Consider the following 21920-nt stretch of genomic DNA (forward strand, 5'->3'; position numbering starts at 1 on the left):
AGTTGTGCCAGCTTCTAGTTTCCCATGGAGGCTATTGAAGCATGGCAAATGTAAAAAAAAAATGTTTTTAAAAATATGAAAAAAAAATAAAATTAAAGTTTAAATCTCCCCCCTTTTGCCCCATCAAAAATAAAACAATAAAAAAAAAAATCAAACCTACACATATTTAGTATCGCCGCGTTCAGAATCGCCCGATCTGTCAATAAAAAAAAAACATGACTGACATGTGCCCGCAATAGCGGCGGGTGAAATCGCGATTCAACCGTTCCTCTGTGTTTTCCGTCCGGCGGAAACAGCTGTTTTGACGGATCCTGCAAAAAACGGATGAAACGTGTGGCCATCCGGCGCTAATACAACTCCATGAGAAAATAACGGATCCGGCGAAAAAAACCTGATCTGGCAGAAAAAAAAGGAACTTGTGGAAAAAAAAAAACGTATCTGGCGGGAAAAAACGGATCCGGCGGAAAAAACTGATCTGGCAGAAAAAAAAGGAACTTGTGGAAAAAACAGATCCGGCGGAAAAAAACGGATCAGGCGGGAAAAAAAGGATCCGATGGAAAAAACTGATCTGGCAGAAAAAAAAGGAAATTGTGGAAAAAAAAAAAACGGATCCGGCGGAAAAAGACGGATCAGGCGGAAAAAACTGATCTGGCAGAAAAAAAGGAACTTGTGGAAAAAAACACGGATCCGGCGGGGAAAAAAAAGGATCCGATGGAAAAAAACGTGATCTGACAGAAAAAAAAGGAAATTGTGGAAAAAAAAACGGATCAGGCGGGAAAAAAGGATCAGATGGAAAAAAACTGATCTGGCAGAAAAAAAAGGAAATTGTGGAAAAAAACGGATCAGGCGGGAAAAAACGGAACTGGCAGAAAAAAAAGGAACTTGTGGAAAAAAACCGGATCCGGCGGGAAAAAACGGATCCAATGGAAAAAAAACCTGATCTGGCAGAAAAAAAAGGAAATTGTGGAAAAAAACGGATCCGGCAGGAAAAAAGTGGATCCGGCGGGAAAAAAATGGATCCGTGGAAAAAACGGATCTGGCGGAAAAAAACGGATTCTGCAAATGTGCTCGCAGGATGCGTTTTTTCCCCCATAAACTTGTATTAGCGACGAATCGTGACGGATGGCCACACGTTGCGTGGTCGCGTCTGTCGTGCAACGGATCCGTCATGTTTTGGCGGACCGTCGGCACGAAAAAAAACGTTCAAGTGAACTTTTTTTGTCCAGCGCGTCCGCCATTTTCTACCGCGCATGCGCTGCCAAAGCTCCGCCCCCTCCTTCCAGACTTCAGAATGGGCAGTGGATGTGTTGAAAAACTGCATCCGCTGCCCACGTCGGGCACAAATTTCACAACGTGCGTCGGTACGTCGCATAGCGACGGACTCGTACAGACACAAGTGTGAAAGAGGACTTTATGAGGGTTGAATTAAAACAACAAAAAAAAAAAACCGCGTGGGCGCCCGTGCAATTTTCTGTGCCAGAGGGGGAAAGCCGACGGCCAATATCTGTAGCCTGCTATGAATATCAGCCCGCAGCTGTCTGTATAGCCTTTACTGGCTATTAAAATAGGGGGACCCCCCAAAAAAAATTGCGTGGGGTCCCCCTATATTTTATAGCCAGAAAGGCTACGCAGACAGCTGCGGGCTGATATTCATAGCCTAGAGAGGGGCCATTGATATTGATATTGCCCCCCCGGGCTACAAATACCAGTCCGCAGCCGCCCCAGAAATGGCGCATCTGTAAGATGCGCCAATTCCGGCACTTAGCCCCTCTCTTCCCACTCCCGAGTAGCGGTGGGATATGGGGTAATGAAGGGTTTTATGTCACCTTGCTATTGTAAGGTGACATTAAGCCGGGTTAATAACGGAGAGGCGTCAATAAGACGCCTATCCGTTATTAATCCAATAGTAAGAAAGGGTTAAAAAAAACACGCACACATTAGGAAAAAAGTATTTTAATATTCTTCATTTCATCATACTTACCATACTTCAGCGCCTGCAAAAAACGTAAAATAATAAACCGTATACTACTTGTCCGCCGCAGTCCAATTAATAACGAGTGTCCCACGACGATCTCCCCTATAGAACAGTGACATCGGGTGATGTCACTGCTCTATAGGACCCTCAGTGACACACTGACAGGAGACAATGGCTCCTACAGTGCATCACTGAGAGGTTACCTTAGGACAAAGTCTCACTTTATAGCAATTGCTGCCTGGGAAAAATTCTCATACAGCAATGGCATAAAGTGAGACTAGGGACTTTTTTTTTTACAGCGGCGGAGGAATACAGTGGTGGAAGGATACCTTCCTGCTGTCATTGTGTTCCTGGAGCCCCTAGAGAGCAGTCGCATTATCTGATGTTGCTGCTCTCCATTGGAGATAGTCGTGGGACACTCGTGGATTTCTGCGGACAGGGAGTATATTGGTTGTTTGTTTTTTTCATATTTTTTTTTACAGATGACACTGGCTTCGGGGAACAAAATGACAAGTAATGGTGAGTATGTAATCTATGTTTAATGTACTGTATGTCTATAAGTATGTAATGTATTGTATGTAGCATGCATGTATATATGGAGTATGTATGGAGTATTTTTTTTTTTCATTCAACACATTAGCCGGATGGTGGGACTATTACTGTCCCATAATTGGCTAATGTGTCAATCACTGTCATTGTAGCAGGCATCGTCCGATGGGACTTGTAGTCCCATCGGACGATGCTTGCATACACGCATAGAGACCTCCCCACGCCGCACAGAAATCCCCCATGCCGCAGAGACCCCCCCAAGCCGCAGTCACCCCACGCCGCACAGAGACCCCCCACGCTGCACAGATACCCCCCCACGCCGCAGAGATCCCCCATGCCGCAGAGATCCCCCGCGCCGCAGAGACCCCCCCCACGCCGCACAGAGATCCCCCATGCTGCAGAGATGCCCCACGCCGCAGAGACCCCCCCCCACGCCGCACAGAGACCCCCCCCCACGCCACACAGAGATCCCCCATGCCGCACAGAGACCCCCCCACGCCGCACAGAGATCCCCCATGCCGCACAGAGACCCCCCTACGCCGCACAGAGAGGGAAAGCGACACAGAGGGAGAGTGCAGTTTACCGGAGATCACTGGGATTGTGGGGAGGCGGAGACAGAGCAGGAGAAGCACACGGCAGAGTGTGAGAGCAGAGGATGTCTGCCCAGAACCTGCAGTGCCTGGAGTACAGAGGAGCAGTCAGTGCTTCTCTCCTGTGATAGAGAACAAGTTGAGCTCGGCAGATAGCACTGGACTATAATAAAATGGCAGCTAGTCACACCTACAGCAGTGAGTTGTTCAGCCCACAGAGGCGTGCCCAGCTCACTGCTAATGCTGCTGCAATGTTACAGATAGGGTCCGAGCCGGTCTATTATCTCCTATGTCCATGGGGTGCCGTAATCTGACACTGATAGTGACGTACTACTGCTGCAAAACCAAGATGTCAGCCCCCAGTGCATTCTTTCTACTCATATATCACACGAAATCTGTTTTACATGCATTCAAATCTGGGTTATAACAGCATGTTATGCTACATTACATTGATTAATTAATAATCTACAAACGCGGTACCTTCCCTTTAATAAATGTGGAACATCTTTCAGCTGCTGTGCGCCACTGACAGATTCGGACGTAGACGGGGAGAAAAAAAAACAAAAACACTTTAATGTGCAAGTTGTCAGGTGTGTACATGTGATATCAAACATGGCAATGATTTTCGTAGAGGTGCACAGATCCTGGCTGTACTGGGACTCCTAAATGCTATTGATTAAATACAGAAACACCTGAAAGTTTATTTTTTTTCCTGTTGTACTACATAATGAATCAGATAACAATGGCACAGGCCATGATTTATATATCAAACTATACTCCACTCTATAATGAAGGCCCATGAGACAGGTACAGCGGTGAATAAGACCACCTACAGACAAGACTTGCTGGAGCTTGTAGGTTATAACCCTTTAACACTTAAATGGTCACTATAGCCCTGGGTGAATTCTTGAGGGGTGCAAAAATGGTCGCTATAGCCCTGGGTGAATTTCTAGAGGGGTGTAGTTTCTCATAAAAGGATCATTTCTAAAACTTCTGTTTTTGCCCATTATGGGGAGGGAATACGCATATTCATCACAATTGCATTCCAAAAGATGTCACCGACAAACTAATCTGTGGGGGTCCAGAATCTTGCACCCACAAATATTGAGCAGCTGTTTATTCATTGGCAGCGCCAAAATGGTTCATAGGCGTGTCGGACCTCCTCTCCCGATCTGCTGCTCTACAAGTGGCCATCGCTGGAGCTGAAACAGCAGATTGCCAAGAGTGCCACTGGTCAGCCCTCCTACCAATCTCTTATTGGAGTACCCATCCCATGAATCTATAAATCAACGGTATTAAATCTTAACCTCCTAATGTTTCTGCAATGGCGATTGCCGTGAAATCACTCACAGATAACAAGGCTTTTTGTCTCTTTATTGGGTGTTAAATAAGTTCACAAGAAAACAAAAAGTTACTCTTGGTGTACATGAAGATCAGAACAATACAACCACTTGAGGAGAGGGGAGAAAAAAAAAAAAAAGGAGGGGGAATAAGAAGAAGAAAATAAAACTACACACATAGAAGAGATGTAAAAACAGAATCTCATCCCAGAAATGGGAAACTGATGTTTTCAGTGCGATGGATATGCAACGCGCTTCATACCACAATGCGTTCAGCGGTTTGCTAACTTTGAACGAAGAAAAGTCTTACGGAAAGAAATCTAGAAATGTCTCTGAAGAGTGGAGAGTGGGTGGGAAAAGGAAAACAAAAAACACAACAACCCTGGGTCAGGGGATTTATTAAAAAAACAAAACAAAAAAGAAAAAAACACTATTTCGTGACTAAGTATGAAGGTAAATGTCAGTAAACAGGAACTATGGATTATTGCCTTGGTCTTAAGTGACGTCTCAGCCCCTGAATGAGCTGTACCGGCACTGTGCCATAGTAGCTATGGGAGGGAACTGTGTCATGTAGAACAAGGTGTGAAGAGCATCGATGTACAACTGATGACCGGATTATGCAGCAGAGCCCTCGATGGAGGCAAGTGCTCTCACTAGCTTACATATGCCCCTGGCAAAAGAAAAACAAAAACTGCCAGGCTGTCGTGTCACTATTTTCAGTGCAGGTTTTAGTTAACCCTTTCAGGAAGCTCAAGAAATTCCAAGTCTGAAAGAGGGTAGGGGAGAAGGTTTATTAAAAAAAAAAAAAATTCTGTTCAGATAATGGTGCAAAAGCACCCCTTGGAGAAGGGATGATAGGGACCGAAAAAAAAAAAAAATATAGGGAAAAAATTGTGCTCTAGGACTCCAGTTTAGAAGGTGTAGTAAGAGGGGGACAATATGAATGCTTATAGTTCTAATGGGTTATTACATTTTCAGAAAAAGCCCAAAAAGATGGGAGAGGGGTAAGGGAAAGACCAGATCATATATCTAATATGTCCATCCAGAAGAAATGCTCCGACTATGTACACTTCTGGTTTGGGTTTCTTTCCCACTTTTGCAAGCTGCAAAATGTCATCTGCGTGAACCTGACTAAAGAAGTCACTATTCCAATATCAGGGTTTCCAAAATAATAAAAAAAAAAAAAAACCTACAGTAAATGTAAAAAAAAAACAAAAAAACAAACTCCATATCTCTATACCTGACAAACGCCAATACCGTCCCTACCACAATTTGTATTGCCTTTATGGTTACGCCATCGTCCCAAAGCAATGATGAGCTCTTTGCATTTCCTAGAGTTTGATACATGCCTTTTTTTTTTTTAATAGGTTTCTTTTGGTAAAGTTTTTATGTTTTTCTTTTAAATATTGCTCTTGCTGTGCTTGGAACAAGCTGCATAAAAGCGTTAGAAGCACAAAGAGTTCGATAATCGTAACGATCACGCTGACAAGTGTGCAGAGTTTAACAAAATTATACATAGATCAAATTGTTATTTCAGCCACACATTTGAGTGGGGGAGGAATAAAAATACACAAAACATGTTATTCACCATCACGCTCACATACTTGCCCATTACATCCTTTCAAATACATTTCTACGCTAGACTAACAGCAACAAGGACAAAAACTAAACGAAAAAATGCCAATGGCACCAACTGCAGGATTTCAGGCCATGTCATAGTACGTGGGAGAAACCATTTTTAAAACGGACTGGTAAACAGAATTTCCATCCTAAGCCCCCCAGTAGTAAAGGGATGCGATTCACATTTGGCCCGCCCCTTTATGGTCTTGGATCGTAGCTGCATCTAGAACTACAATGCAACAAATCCAAAATGCTCCCAACCTCGTTGGGACTTTGACTACAAGAACCTTAAAATGGCCATAATAGCATTTTTGGGTGCCAGCTTCAATGGAGATCCACGCTGTTGTTCAACTCTGATGCAAGCAGATTTTTTTATCTTTATAAGAAGGCCAGTCAAGACTGGCATTTTGCACATCAGTTGTGTTGAACAGTGGGCTTCAGTAAGAAATGCCAAATCCATGAACCTCTTAAATTTGGCACATCTGTCAGCCACCGTTGTAAGAAACGCACTCCAGTCAGACTGGAGTAGATTATATTTTGCCCTAAATTCACTCCACTTGTGTGGCGTAAGGTTGTGACGACTTGTTGGCCGCGTCCTTCCTTCCAAAGACCATACTGAGAACTATGGGGCCCTCATTATGGGTGGAAGAAAGGCGATTCCGGCAGCTGAATAGGAAAGGGTTCTTTACAGTTAGAGCAGTCAGACTGTGGGATGCCGACCACAAGTGGAAGTAACGGCCGACACTATAACAGCTTTTAAAGAAGGGCTGGACGATTTCCTTGATACACATAACATTGTTGGTTATAGTTACATTACTGAGAAAATGTACAATTGGTGGAGAAAGGTTGAAAAAAAGATGTAGGTTCATCAAGTTCAACCTATGTAACCATATCCTATCCAAGCGAAACTCCTCAAAGAAAGTTGGCGAGGCGGGCACATTTAAAAAACAAATGCCAGGAAGTCCTAATTTTTTGCAAAGTTGTGCAAAAACGGTAGAAATCTTTCAAAACACGTATGCCATAATTCTTGGTGAAAACAGTGAGAAAAGTTTGATAAAAAAAAAAAATTAATTATCATCCAATTATATTTATTTTAAAATATCACTAGATTACTGGACAATCTGTGCTTTCAGTGCAGTACTATGATATCTACGACCAGGCATTAGCCCACCCAATATAAAAGCGAATATAAAAAAAAAAAAAAAAAAAAAAAAAAAAAAAAAAAAAAATCAGTGGTAAACCATCTTTGTTCTTCCCATTGCACACAAACTTTCCAAAAATACCTTGGGCTCATGCCATTAGCAAGAATATGAAATCATTTTCTCCTCCGTTAGTGAGCGCAAAATATTATAGGATAGAAAACACAGTATTCTTTAAGTCTCTAAAGCACAATCTCATTGCTTCTACTTAAGATACATTTTTTTTATTATTTTTTTTTTTTTTTCAAATATATTTTCTCAAATGAAAACTGGGCAAGTCATTCATGCTACTCTCCTGCATTCAGAAAGGCACTGATCGATTACAGTGTTACTTATTTATCTCCTAAGTTTTCAAGAGAATAGAAAGAAAAAAAAAAAAAGAAAAAAACAAGCCAAAGACTCTAGAAGTCTTCGAATGGCAGAAGTAGCTGTAGGTGGCAAGATCCAACTACAGCTCCTAACAAAGGGTAATGGAGGGGAAAAAAAAAAATCCTAGAGGGTTTACAAACTGGATGCAGGATTTCTACAAACACAGTCATTCTTCATCTGACAACACGATTTAATCTAGCCACACTAAGCAAAGTATACCAGCTTGTCAGAAAAAGGGAAACAAAAAAAAAAACAAAAAAAGGGGGGGGGGGCTTTGATTGCAGGGAGAAAAAAAAAAAAAAAAGAAAAGATTGTTACTCTACCTATACTGCAAGAAAAGGGAAAAAAAATAAAAAGCACACAAACATCTAAAGTGGTAACTAAACAGCCTCCAGAGGAAACAGACAAGTGAGGGCGAGATCTCTCCTCAGCGCTCCGATCTTAAGACGCTTGTTCACAGCTGAGTGCGAGAGAAAAGTTCCTCTCGGCATATATCGGCCCAGTCGTGTCCGCCCTCGGAAGCCGTCTCGGAGCTTGAACTGTCGCTTGAGTAGATCTTCTTCCTGAAGCAACTGGATGTTACCGCACCATTGAAGTCAATGGTGATTTTCGCTTTGTTACATGCAGATGTCTAAAGAGAAAAATAAAAAAGTCGTTTTTTAACTGAATAAATGAAATTAGTGTCAGTGCACAATCATCATCAGAAGTGTGAAATGAAAGTTTGGAGGAGCTGGCTGAAATATCACCATGTGTGGTGCAGCAACTAAGGGCTCGATTCATCTTCAATTTTTTTTTTTTTTTTTTAAATATTTGTTCCCCTTTAAAACTACATTTATGCGTTTGCCAGTTTCTTATGTTCGCCTTTGTGGTTTTTATTTCCAAGGATGTTTTGTTCAATTGCAACTTTTTAAAAAGTAGCAAAAAAAAAAAAAATAGACTAGGTACTCTGCACACATCCTTAACCCCAGGAGCTTTTTTCGGTTTTGCTCCCCTTCTTCCCAGAGCCATAACTTTATTTTTCCATCAATATGGCCATGTGAGGGCTTGTTTTATGAGGGACGAGTTGTACTTTTGAACGAAACCATTGGTTTTACCATTTTGTATTGCCTCTGACAGTGGCATTTAACTAGTGCTTCCAGCCGTGCGGCCGGAAATGCGCTCATCGCCGACCCCCATCACATGATCGGGGGTCAGCTATGCGTCGCCATAATTAGAGGTCTCCTTGAGACTTCTATGGTTGTTGATGCCGACTTGCTGTTAGCGCCACCCTGTGGTCGGCGTTCAAAGCAAGCCTGTAACTCTACTACATAGAGGCAATCTCTCTCTGAGCCGATCCGAGTTGTGCCAGCTTCTAGCCTCCCATGGAGGCTATTGAAGCATGGCAAAAGTAAAAAAAAAAAAAAAAAGAAAAAAAAAAAGAAATAAAAAAAATATATAAAAGTTTAAAATCACCCCCTTCGCCCCATTCAAAATAAAAAAATAAAATCAAATATACACAAATATGGTATCCCCACGATCAGAATCGCCCGATCAATAAAAAAAGGATTAACCTGATCCCTAAACAGTAGCGAGAAGAAAAAAAATTGAAACGCCCGAATTACTTTTTTTGGTCGCCGTGACATTGCATTAAAATGCAATAACGGGCGATCAAAAGAACGTATCTGCACCAAAATAGTATCACTAAAAACGTCAGCTCGGCGTGCAACAAATAAGCCCTCACCCAACCTGAGATAACAAAAATGGAGTCGCTACGGGTATCGGAGAACGGCGCAATTTTTTTTTTTTTTAGAAAAAGTTTGGATTTTTTTTTCACCACTTAGATAAAAAATAACCTAGACATGTTTGGTGTCTATGAACTCATAAAGGACGTGGAGAATCACAATGGCAGCTCAGTTTTAGCATTTAGTGAACCTAGCAGAAAAGCCAGAAAAAAAAAAAAAAAAAACACGCATGGGATTGCACTTTTTTATTTGCAATTTCACCGCACTTGGAATCCTCCCCCTCCCCCCCAATTTTCTAGTACAAGACATGGTAAAACCAATGAGGTCTTTCAAAAGTGCAACTTGTCCCGCAAAAAATAAGTTCTCACATGGCCAATATTGATGGAAAAATAAAAAAAGTTATGGCTCTGGGAAGGAGGGAGCGAAAAACAAACACGTAAAATCCCAAGGTCATGAAGGGGTTAAAAAGTGAGGATTTTTTTTTTTTTTTTTAAGACTTCAATAGTCTCCATAAATGTTATGTCTAGCATGGGGTGTATATGATAGAGACTACAAAACAAGTCTGAAAACCACATTACCTACTTTCTCAATCTCAAGAGGATGCCAAGCAGCACAGGGGATGTCCTTCCCACCTTTATGATCTACACAGCTTTCTTCCTTTACATCTGTATGGAGAGTGGAGGACCATAAGCAAATAGTAATGCAAAAAAAAGGAGATTTTTGTGTACTCACCGTAAAATCTTTTTCTCCGTACCAATCATTGGGGGACACAGGACCATGGGTGTTATGCTGCTGCCACTAGGAGGACACTAAGTTAACACAAAGAATAACTCCTCCCCTGCAGTATACACCCTCCTGCTGGCTCTCAGTGAACCAGTTCGGTAACAAAGCAGTAGGAGCTTAACATTTAACAAGAATGAACTATGACAAAACCAAGACAACACAGAAAAAAAACAAAGCCCAGAGGCTAACAGGGTGGGTGCTGTGTCCCCCAATGATTGGCTCGGAGAAAAAGATTTTATGGCGAGTACACAAAAATCTCCTTTTCTCCTACGCCTCATTGGGGGATACAGGACCATGGGACATCCTAAAGCAGTCCCTGGGTGGGAAACAATCCACTGCAATTGCTACTTGTACCCACAAGTTACAGATGCAGCACTGCCGCCTTCAAGATTCGTCTGCCGACGGTCGCATCTGCTGAGGCCTGTGAATGAATATGGTAATGTTTTGTAAAGGTATGCAGGCTGGACCAAGTCGCAGCTCTGCAGACTTGTGCTGCCGATGCCTGGGTGCTGGATGGCCCAATACGCACCTACCGACCGAGTAGAGTAAGCCTTAATCCCTGCTGGGACGGGGTTACCTCTCACTCGGTACGACTCCTGGATAGCAGAATGAATCCACCTTGTTATCGTAGCCTTGGAAGCGGCCAGACCCTTCCGGGAGCACAAACAGAGCCTCTGACCTGAGGAAAGACGCCGTCCTCGAGACGTATCTCCAAAGAGCTCTCACCAAATCCAGTGTTTGAAGAGCCCTCTTGGTGCGGTGAACAGGTGCCGGACAAAGAGAAGGCAAGACAATTTCCTCATTAAAGTGGAAGGATGAGACAACCTTCGGTAGAAAAGACGGGGAAGTTCTCAGAACCACCTTATCTTGATGAAAAACTAGGAAGGGAACCTGACAGGACAAAGCCGCCAGTTCTGAAACTCGTCGGATGGACGTGACCGCAACTAGGAAGGCAACCTTCCAGGACAGAAGAGACAGGGGAACGTCCTGCAGGGGTTCAAAGGGAGCCTCCTGCAAGACACCGAGGACCAGATTAAGGTCCCATGGTTCCAACGGCATCTTACAAGGCGGGACCACATGGGAAACCCCTTGAATGAACGTCTTCACCTGTAATTTGTTGGCAATATTCCATTGGAACAGGACTGACAGGGCAGAAATCTGCACTCTGAGGGAACTAAGGGCGAGCCCTAAATCCAAACCCGACTGAAGGAATTCGAGGACAGAAGGGATGGAAAAAACGAGAGGAGAGCATCCTCGGTCTTTGCACCATGAGAAAAAGGTCTTCCAAATGCAATGATAAACACGCATAGATGTAGGCTTCCTAGCGCTGATCATGGTAGAAATGACCCTTCGAGAGAAACCTGCCTGAGGTAGCACCCAGGACTCAACGGCCATGCCGTCAAACACAGGGCTTCGGAGTTCTGGTGGTAGATGGGGCCCTGGGACAACAGGTCCACGTCGGTAGACGCCAGGGGACATCGGCGACTAGTTGAAGATTACTGGTACCCCCTCTGCTCTGATCTTCTTGATGACTCTCGGTAGTAAGGGAAGCGGGGAAAAAAATGTACGGAAGCCGGAATTGGTGCCACGGAAGTACTAGTGCATCTGTCCCGATGGCTGCTGGATCGTGGGAACGAGCTATGAAGTCGGGGGAATCTTGGAATTTAGCCGTGAGGCCATGAGATCCACATCCTGGACTCCCCAGCGACCGTAAATCTGGTGGAAGATCTCCAGGTGGAGAGACCACTCCCCGGAGTCGAGACCTTGACAGCTTAGGAAGTCTGCTTCCCAATTTTCCACTCCTGGGATGTGAACCGCTGAGATCAATGATCGGTTTTCCTCGGCCAAGCGGAAAATGTGGCCTACCTCGTTCATGGCTGCCTTGCTGTGTGTTCCCCCTGCCGGTTGATGTATGCCACTGCTGTGGCATTGTCGGACTGAATCCTGATGGGACAGCCTGACAGGAAGAGGTGGAATTGAAGGAGGGCCAATCTGACTGCCCGAATTTCCAGAAGGTTGATGGGCAGGCGGGCTTCCTGACGAGACCAGCGGCCATGGGCAGTGTGATGGTAAAACACTGCCCCCCAGCCCCGAAGACTGGCATCTGTTGTCACCACTAGCCAATGAACTGGGAAAAAGGATTTTCCTTGATTCAGGGAGGATTCCAGAGTCCACAACCTGAGAGACTGCGTGACTCGCTGGGGAAGGAGGAAGCGACGATCGAGGGAGAGCGGATTCCTGTCCCACGCAGCCAGGAGAGCGTGTTGTAATGGCCGCAGGTGTAACTGAGCGAATGGGACCGCCTCCATAGCTGCTACCATCCTGCCGAGGACTTGCATGCAAAAGCGTAGAGTGTGAGAGTGGGGTTGGGAGAGCTTCTGAGCTTCCCGCTGTAGGACTGAGATCTTTTCTGGGGGAAGAAGTACCAACCCCCGGGACGAGTCCAGTATCATTCCTAAAAAGGAAATTCGCTGAGCTGGTACTGGGGAAGATTTTTGGAAGTTTATCTTCCAACCCAGGTGGGAAAAGGTATAGCCTGTGATGGACATGGCCTCCTTGCAGGTGTGGAAAGAGGGGCCTTTGATTAGGATATTGTCCAGATACGGTAGCACCACAACACCTCGGGTATGAAGGATGGTCACGGAAGCCGCCATGACCTTGGTGAATACCCTGGGGGCGGAGGCGAGGCCGAAAGGCAGAGCAGCAAACTGCAAGTGATCTTCCTGAACTGCAAAGCGAAGGAACCTTTGGTGAGAAGGGAAGATTGGAATGTGGAGGTACGCGTCCTGGATGTCTATTGACGCCAGGAACTCGCCTTTTTCCACGGAGGTGATGACAGAGCGAAGCGATTCCATCTGGAACCGTCGCACCCTGACGAACCTGTTCAGCAGTTTTAGATCCAGTATGGGCCGTACTGTACCGTCCTTCTTTGGGACATTGAACAGGTTTGAATAAAAACCTTGAAACCTTTCGCTTTGAGGGACTAGGATGATAACCCCATCTTCCTTTAGGGCGATTATGGCCTGGAAGAACTTTGCTGTCTTTGCCCTGGGAGGAGAATTCTATCTTGTATCCGGAGGACACTAGATCGCGGACCCATTCGTTGTGAACGAGAGCCACACGTCGCTGAAAGAAAGCAGGCAGCCGCCTACTTTGAGCGAGTCCTCCAGATACCGCAGGAAGTCATTGTGTGGGAGACCTGCCCTGTCTGGAACCTCTGGCTCCTGACTGCCTAGGCCTGCCTCTCCAAGAAGGGGAGGGTTTATAATAGGTCTGAGGACCTCTATCCCTTAGTTGTGCCCGGCCCGATGCGGAAGATGTGGAAGTAGTGGACCAATTTGAGTTGAAGCGGAAGAAACGGGACCAAGCCTGTTGCTGTTGATTCCGAAAGGGTCTCTCTGTTGTGGAAGAAATTTACTCTTCCCTCCAGTGGCGTCGGAGATTAGTTGGTCGAGCTTTTCGCCAAAAAGCCGGTCGCCCTGATACGGAAAAGTCAATGACTTCTTGGAGGCCGAATCCGCACGCCAATCCCGGAGCCATAGGGCCCTCCAGATGGTGATGGCGTTTGCTGCTGCTTGTGAAGCACAATTAGCAGCGTCCAGGGTCGCGGAAACTACAAAATCTCCGGCTCTGGCTATCTGGGTAGCGAGGTCTGTTATCTCGAGAGGGAGATCGGTATCCAGTACTGTTGCAGACAGAACCTCTACCCAGTGCATCATGGCTTTAGCCACCCACGTAGCCGCGAAGGATGGGAAGATTGCGGCTGCTGAGGCTGAACGCGCCATGTTATCGATCGGTTGGGTTCTCAATAGAGGCCCCCCGAGGATGATAAAATGGACTTAGTAGCCAGGCGAGATACCGGACGATCTACCGGGGGAAATTGAGCCCAATTCTTCTATAGGTCCTGGGCAAAAGGATATTTTGATTCCATGGACTTCTGCCCTGTGAAACATTTATCGGGACGGATCCTGTGGGATTCAACGATATCCTTAAACTCGGGATGAGTGGCGAACACTGTGGGACCCCTCGGCTCTTTTAAAGGAGACGGCGTGATCCGCGTTAGATGAAGGTTCCTCAAGTTTTAAAGCCTTATTTACTGACTCAATGAGAGAGTCGAGTCTCCTGATCGTGATGGAATTCCTGATCTAGAGACGTGTTAGAATCGTCTTCTGAATCAGGATCTCTGCTAGCCCTGATGGAAGGGGAACGAGAAGTGGAGCTCTCAGATCCCAAAACCCAGTGACGGTCTGGGGATATGGCATAAGCCCTTTTCCTGCACGAGCGAAAGCTGGTACGCCCCCTAGAGTACGAGGGTTTCGGAAAGTCAGGAGCGTCGTGCGTCAGAGTGCCCTGTTTGGAGGGGGGGGGGGGGGGTCTCGGAACGATTCCAATGCTTGTCAGGGATGCCATAGACCGGGTAAGGGAGACTGCCCACTCAGGGGGGCCGGGCTCACTAGGTTCGGTATCATTAATAGGAGGCTCCTGAACAGGCACCGGTTCACAGGCTGTGCACAGTGCAGTATTGTGACCTCGGGGTAATGAGACCTTACAAGAGGTACATGCAGCAAAAAATACTGTGTGGGTTTTCCCAGACATTTTGTGAGGCCTTGATTGAGACATAGTGGCCTTGAGGAGAGCGCTTACTGGCAGGGGAAGGGTTAAGCTATGTGTGCGCAGCTTACCCAAGTCCTGTGTCTTGAGTCCCCAGGGAAGGTCCGCGATATGCATGTCCTGAGGGCTGATAGGAGGGCTGGAGCGGCGCTGCAGTATCAGCGTTGTGGGAGTCCCAAGATGGCCGCCGAGATCTTGCGAGAGCGCTTCTCACAGAACAAGAAGCGCTTGAAAGGACGGCGGTGAATGCCGGTGGGCGTGGCTACAACTCCGGCCTGCGTGAATGGAAAAGCCGGGGAGTAAATTTTAAACAGCCTGCATTTGCGGCCTGCGGCGCCGTGACCGCTAGAGGTGCCATCGCTCAGCCACGCACATTTTAATAAAAAAATGCCCTTAGGACACCTACAGACCCGGGCTTAATGCCTTGCAAGGAACCTTCCATACCCCGGGGACCAGGACCTCCCCCGCAGCGCCTCGGCCCCCGCAGTGTACTTACAGTAGGTGCGGTAGGCCGGCGCTCAATCCACCGTCGCCATAGTGAGGGAGGGGGTGGAGAGCTTCTGCCGCCTTGCGCCATCCGCTGTATCAGTGGTGTTGCAGTGGGGGGCTGCACGGACGCCATCCTAAAAGTCCGGCTATGCACCTGGCTCCAGGAGAGGTAGATGGAGGGCTACTCCATGTGGTCGCCTGCTATGGAGGGGGGAGATCGGAACGCGAAGGGACAGTCGTTCGTAAGGTGAGCTCAGGGCTGGCATCCAACGTTGCAGGAAACGATACGGGAGGGATGCTCCACGTACTTGCCAGTTGATGATTCGGGGGAGATCGGAACCTAGAAAGGATCCGTCGCCCCCATTTACTCCGTTAACGGAAAAAAATAGAACGAAAAATAAAAAATAAAAATGGTGGGGTCTGAAAGCAGACCCAAGTGCCTCCTACAGACACTAAGCAAGAACTGGTTCACTGAGAGCCAGCAGGAGGGTGTATACTGCAGTGGAGGAGCTATTCTTTATGTGTTTACTTAGTGTCCTCCTAGTGGCAGCAGCATAACACCCAGGGTCCTGTGTCCCCCAATGAGGCGTAGGAGAAAATACTACAGCTACATAATATAATACATACACTCATTGTGCCTTTGTCCAACATCACCTTTTGTAACTAATTTCTTAAAAGATCAATTTAAGGACGGACTACAACAAACCAGAGATACTCGCAAGAATGTACTACTGTTTGTGTATAAGGATCCATCTAAGAGCAGTCTAAGGACTAGAGGCATTCAGCCGGCCGGACATCATCAGGCACCAGTCACAACCACCATTAGCTAAGTTTAACAATTTCCTTACGGTCACAGCAGGATCCAGCGATTAATGGAGAGTACAGGGCCTTCTGCCACCAGCACTGCTTTTCGTTAACAGCATTTATGCCCTGTAGGTTGATGCTCAAAGAAGGATACTGGAATTAAAAAAAATAAAATGCATTAATTTTCTGGGTATTTGCCATGGAATACAAATAAAACCTAATAATCAGGGCTGTGGAGTCGGGAGTCCATTTTTGTGGAGTCAGTATAGAATGGACAGACTTAAGATATTATAAATTGGGTATAGTACAATGCAGGATGTGCTGTAAATGTTTTCATAATTTGGGAAAGTTATGAAATGTCCTATAAATGTCTGTTCTGTTCCTGATCTCAGGATCTCGGCTTTTAGCGGAGATGAATCTGTGCTGCACTGTATGTACAGGCTCAGTAGAGACCAGTGCCGTGGAGATGAATCTGTGCTGCACTGTATGTACAGGCTCAGTAGTGACCAGTGATGTGGAGATGAATCTGTGCTGCACTATGTACAGGCTCAGTAGAGACCAGTGCTGTGGAGATGAATCTGTGCTGCACTGTATGTACAGGCTCAGTAGAGACCAGTGATGTGGAGATGAATCTGTGCTGCACTATGTACAGGCTCAGTAGAGACCAGTGCTGTGGAGATGAATCTGTGCTGCACTGTATGTACAGGCTCAGTAGTGACCAGTGATGTGGAGATGAATCTGTGCTGCACTATGTACAGGCTCAGTAGAGACCAGTGCCGTGGAGATGAATCTGTGCTGCACTGTATGTACAGGCTCAGTAGAGACCAGTGCTGTGGAGATGAATCTGTGCTGCACTGTATGTACAGGCTCAGTAGAGACCAGTGCCGTGGAGATGAATCTGTGCTGCACTGTATGTACAGGCTCAGTAGTGACCAGTGCCGTGGAGATGAATCTGTGCTGCACTGTATGTACAGGCTCAGTAGAGACCAGTGCCGTGGAGATGAATCTGTGCTGCACTGTATGTACAGGCTCAGTAGTGACCAGTGCTGTGGAGATGAATCTGTGCTGCACTGTATGTACAGGCTCAGTAGTGACCAGTGCTGTGGAGATGAATCTGTGCTGCACTGTATGTACATGCTCAGTAGTGACCAGTGCTGTGGAGTCAGGGAAATTGAGAAGTCTGAGTCAGAGGTTTGTTTGGCTTACCTACTCCACAGCCCTGGTACTAATGGAAATTAACTAACAAGAGGTTATCTTAACACTGAAAAAAATACTCATCTCCCTCAGTTTCCAACGTGCCATAATACAACTTATATGCCATGGATAAGGCTGGTTTCATACACCAGTGTTTCATGGTCTGTGATGCACACGATGGCAGTGGAGGGTTAGAAGCGTCTCCTGACCAGAACACGACAGCCTCACGTATCCATCCTCAATCATGAAGCATGGATGTAAGAAAGCAGCCTTTTGATTCAAGTTCGGCTTCATACAGTCAATCTTATCCAAAGAAGAAGGAAAAAAAACAAACAAAAAAAAACCCATGCACTATTGCTGGATCCGTTTGTTAAATTTACTGATCAGTTTATCCCCTTCATGACCATGAGATTATCCGTTTTTTTTTTTTTCTAAAGTGGGGAGAAAAAAAAAAAAAAATAAAATCAGTCCATATTGCATGGAATAGTCGCATGTCTCCCGACCAGAGCACGACAGCTTGAAAGAAATATATGAAGCAGTCACGCTTTGGTCGGAAGAACCATGACTAGTCCAAGCACGGTGGTCAGATCGTAGACAGATTTGTATGGGATGTCTGAACGCATAGTTATCCTGCAAATTTATCCCATATCTGTTTGTATATAAAGTCTGAAAAGCCATCCCAGCGGAATCACAAAATCAAGAGGTTAAAAAAAAAAAAAAAAAAAAAAGTGATGTATGGTATCCAGTCTTGGATGTTCATTCTGCTTCAAAACATTAGTGACTGCACTGAAGCCAACTGCCATCCCCACGTTATGGTAAAACTTCACTAATACTCACTACTTTTCTACCCAGTCTCCGTCACCTCTAGCTAGTATACAATACGTAACTTCTTGTAAAAACCATGTACCTACCTCACCCACCTCTTCTTCCAATGCAAGAGTGCCTCTAGTATTAAGGCTTTCCTTAACATCCGCTTTGCTTTTCAACTCCACAATCTTGCAGCTTTCTTTGGAGTTCGCCATCACGTCACTTTCACACGACTCGATAATCCTAAAGTCCAAGTTATCCTGGTCCTCCTCAGCAGGCAATACAGCACAGGCTTCCTCTTGACCATCCAAAGAAGTTTGCGCACTTTTTTCCATGCCCGACTTTTGTAGCCTAGGGAGAAACTTTCCAGATTCTAGCTCAGACTTTCCATAAAAATTACTTTCCTTCTCCGCATCTTCCTCAAGAGGTTTGAGATCGTCCTGTGGATCTTCAAACACCTCGCCTTCGGAAAGTGTAGGTGCTGCCGCCTCATCTTTCTCAGATTCAAAGTCGGACTCGCTCCCGACACACGGAGACAGCTCGGATGCAGAAATCGGGCGGAAGTGAGTACGCGGAGAAATTCTTATAGATCTATACTGAGTCCTGTCCACGCCACAAATCCTCGGGTGGCCGATGTCGCCCTCTGGATCAGAGCACAGGGCTTTTGTTTTAGAAGTAGGACTACTGCTGACAATATTACCAGGTTCGAAGGAGCACTCAACATGAAGGACTTGAGAAAATCTACTGTTCAAATCAAAAGACGAGAATGAGTAGCCCATGCCTGGCTCCTCCATCTGAAAGTCACCACATGTGCTGAGCAGATTTTCATGCAATATAAAAGAAAAACCCTTGCTTGAGCCTTTATCTCCATTTTGCTCATTTTCTTCAAAAGAAACAAATGGTCTCCATAGCTGGCGATGCCCAGGAGCAATGCTATTCCCCGGGGTCATGAACACATCAGTACCAGCTATTGTAACAATATCCGAGGCAGCGCAGTCCAGTAAGCTCGCTGCTTTAGCTGGACCCTGCGGTACCACAGCCCACTCATCCTCGCCATTAAAGCTTCCAAACTCCCCGTAAACGCCTCCGAGAATGAACGAATTCTCTTTCGCGTGGTTAATATCCCAAGGTTTTGAGGGAGTCATATAGTCTCCGCTGTCGACCTTCGATGAGTCGCAAGTGAGAAACGCTCGCTTTTCTGAAGGGTGCCTTTGACTTTCCCAAAGGTGGTATTCTGATCTTTGAACGGCCTTTCGGGGCTCTTGAAAGTTTGCTTCCTCTGCCTCATTTGCATTGTGACAACTAAATGAGTTTACATCGAGAGGAAAGAGCGGATCTTCTTCTACATTTGTCCATAAGTCTTTGAGGTCTCCTGAGCTGTATCCAGGCTGACAAATGGCGATTTCTGGATCGATCTCTGTAGTGTTGGATATTTCTTCATTTTCCTGTTCTAGCCGAATGCCACAAAGTGACTCTAACTTGGATTTCTTGCCCGACACTGGCACAGGATCATCTCCTAAAGTCCTGTATGAACTTTGAGTGTTTACACAGGGGATATCATCTTGGAAACTTAAAGTAACTGTAGGGATAATGTAAGTGGTATCTTCTGCGTTCAACTGAGCGTAATCTTCTAGGTAACTGTTGAGAGCCTCCGTATCGGAGCGGGTTCCCTCCGAATGCGACCATGGACTGCACGTTCTTGTAGAAATGTTCGAACACTGTTCGTTATCATCGAAGGCACTATTTTTGGTCCATATGAGTAATCGCGACTGAGTTTTCCCAAATCCGTTCGTGCTGGAAGAAGACTCCGCTTTACCTTTCTCGTTGAACACCCTCTCGCTGGGCATGGAGAATACAGAATTACTGCATTGCACTTCAAACACTGAAAAATAAGAGTTGTTTCCATCAAAAAATAAATCTTGATTGCCTGCCTGCATGTGTGTATGGAGCTTTGTGCTGTCGTAAAAAGGGGAGAACGTACTTGGGGAGTCCCCACCCAAACTCTCCCCGTCTGCATCAGCTGAACTTGAAGGTGAACAGGACTCCCAAAATTGAGCTAGTCTACTATGATCTTGCAATAAAAAGCCTTCAGCACCAATAGAACTGGTTGACTCTGTCCATATTGCACTCTCCCCTTGCGGCTCCTTGTCGTCTAACACTTTGCAAGATTCAGCCTCAAGATCGCTTTTTAGGTTGCTTTTTTGCCGAATCATATTCAAGATTCGGCTTTCTCCTTTTGTTTTCTCTGAGGCACCTGGATCCAACATGGATTGATCAATTTCCACTTCATAGAAGTGTGTGAGTTCTGCAGGATGAATATCATCCAAATAATGGTCCTCCAGGAGAGAACAGTTTGAGGTCCCTGTGTGATCGCTCGTCTTGGTTACGATGGCAGGCATTTCTACAAAGTGGCCCTCAATAAAGGTACCTGCTGCGAGGTATGTTTCATGGATATTGTGGTTTAGATGAAGGTCTTTAACAAACTCTGACAACTCTTCTATCTCTTCCGATGCGTTATACCAACCGCGGTTTTTCCGGTACGTCGTTTCCAATTTACTTTTACTGTTGAGAGGAATGAAGTACTCAGTTATGGGCTCCGTGTACCACAAGGGCTCCTCTCGAAATGCAGTTTTATTTCTCCTCTCTTTAAAGACATCATTTCCTTCATTATCCATCTCTTTATATGCGTACTCTCTTCCTTGACGTTTTACTTTCTTGCAGAGTGGCTTCACAGGCACCGCTCCGCTTCCCGCTGACACGTCTTTTTTCTCGCTGTTTTTTGATGGCACCTTTGGACCAGTTTTCCCCTTTTTGTTCCGGACCTCCCTAACTTTATGTCTTACTTTGATTAATCTAGTTTTCAGGTCGCCCCGATTACCGCTTGAACTTGATCCTGCTTCACTTGAGCCAGATGACCAGGATCGAGGGCGGTTCTTTCCGTTTGACTTATGCCTCACAATTTTTGCCATGTTTGTTTTCTCGTCGGCTGCGCCATTGCTAAACTTGTTCTCTTTCTCGTTCTTGCCTTTCCTCTGTTGGTTCTTTCCCTGTACAGTGTTAGAAGCTGCATTGTTCTTCTGGGTCATTATCGCTTCACTTTCGCTGTGGCAATTCTTTGGTGATGGAGTTTCGGTGCTTGTTTGTGGGGCCGTGGAAGAAGAGGAAGAGCTAGAATAAGAGCAGATTTTTGCCTTGTTCCATACGGTCATTATTTCTTGCAGGCAGATTGGCTTTTCTGAAAGAGGTGGAAAAGCTTCATAGTACCTAATGGGAACATAAAACAGACAAGATTCAGGGACTTCACTGCAAAAACCATACTGAACGGAGCATGTAACCTAGTGATATTGGCCCTAGTGTGTGAGCTGGCGTCACCCAGAAATAAGTGCGAGTGAGGAGTTTGCAGAATGTTTTAGCTGTTTTTTATTTTAAATTTTTTTATATTTTTGTCTTGTATAGATCCAAATAAGGCTATGTTCACATGCTGTGTTGACGTATTTTTTCCCGAGGGGAATATTTTTTTTATCCCAGTTACAGACTAAAGCGGGGCAGGTCATTATGGTTGCTTGGCAGCGTTGGGGGTCCTGGGTTTGAATCCCACCAAGACTAATCTGCAAGTAGTTTTTAGTTTGTGTTTGGAGTGCAGTAGGAAGTCACAGAATGGAGAGCTTAGATTGTGAACCCCAGTGGTAAAGTGATGAGGTCTGTAAATAGCTGTGGCACTATAAGAAAGTAAATGGCGCTATACAAGATATAGAGCACTAAAATGAATAAGCCGGTCAGATTCCTGACCACTACGCCATTTGTTCCCATTGGGAATGGAGCGATGGTGGAGCATGAGCACTGCAGCTCCATTTTAAACACTGATAACA

General features: G+C 45.5%; 1 protein-coding gene across 5 annotated transcripts in view; it reads right to left on the minus strand.

Annotated features, from left to right (window-relative positions):
• Positions 1-7518: 7518 nt before the first annotated feature.
• KIAA0232 (KIAA0232 ortholog) overlaps positions 7519-21920 on the minus strand; it is a 42594-nt gene continuing 28192 nt past the window's right edge. The window contains exons 6-9 of one of the 5 annotated variants that reach the window (XM_069744798.1): positions 18165-21315; positions 16095-16203; positions 9946-10028; positions 7519-8273 (exon numbers count right to left, since the gene is read on the minus strand). In XM_069744798.1, coding sequence (XP_069600899.1) covers positions 8097-8273; positions 9946-10028; positions 16095-16203; positions 18165-21315 — 3520 coding nt within the window. In that variant the 3' untranslated portion in view covers positions 7519-8096. Of the gene's footprint in view, positions 8274-9941; positions 10029-16094; positions 16204-18155; positions 21316-21920 lie in introns of all 5 variants that reach the window. The other 4 variants (XM_069744797.1, XM_069744800.1, XM_069744801.1 and 1 more) reach the window with 4 other exon arrangements.

Source organism: Ranitomeya imitator, chromosome 1, assembly GCF_032444005.1.
Source record: "Ranitomeya imitator isolate aRanImi1 chromosome 1, aRanImi1.pri, whole genome shotgun sequence".
NCBI classification, from domain to species: domain Eukaryota; kingdom Metazoa; phylum Chordata; class Amphibia; order Anura; family Dendrobatidae; genus Ranitomeya; species Ranitomeya imitator.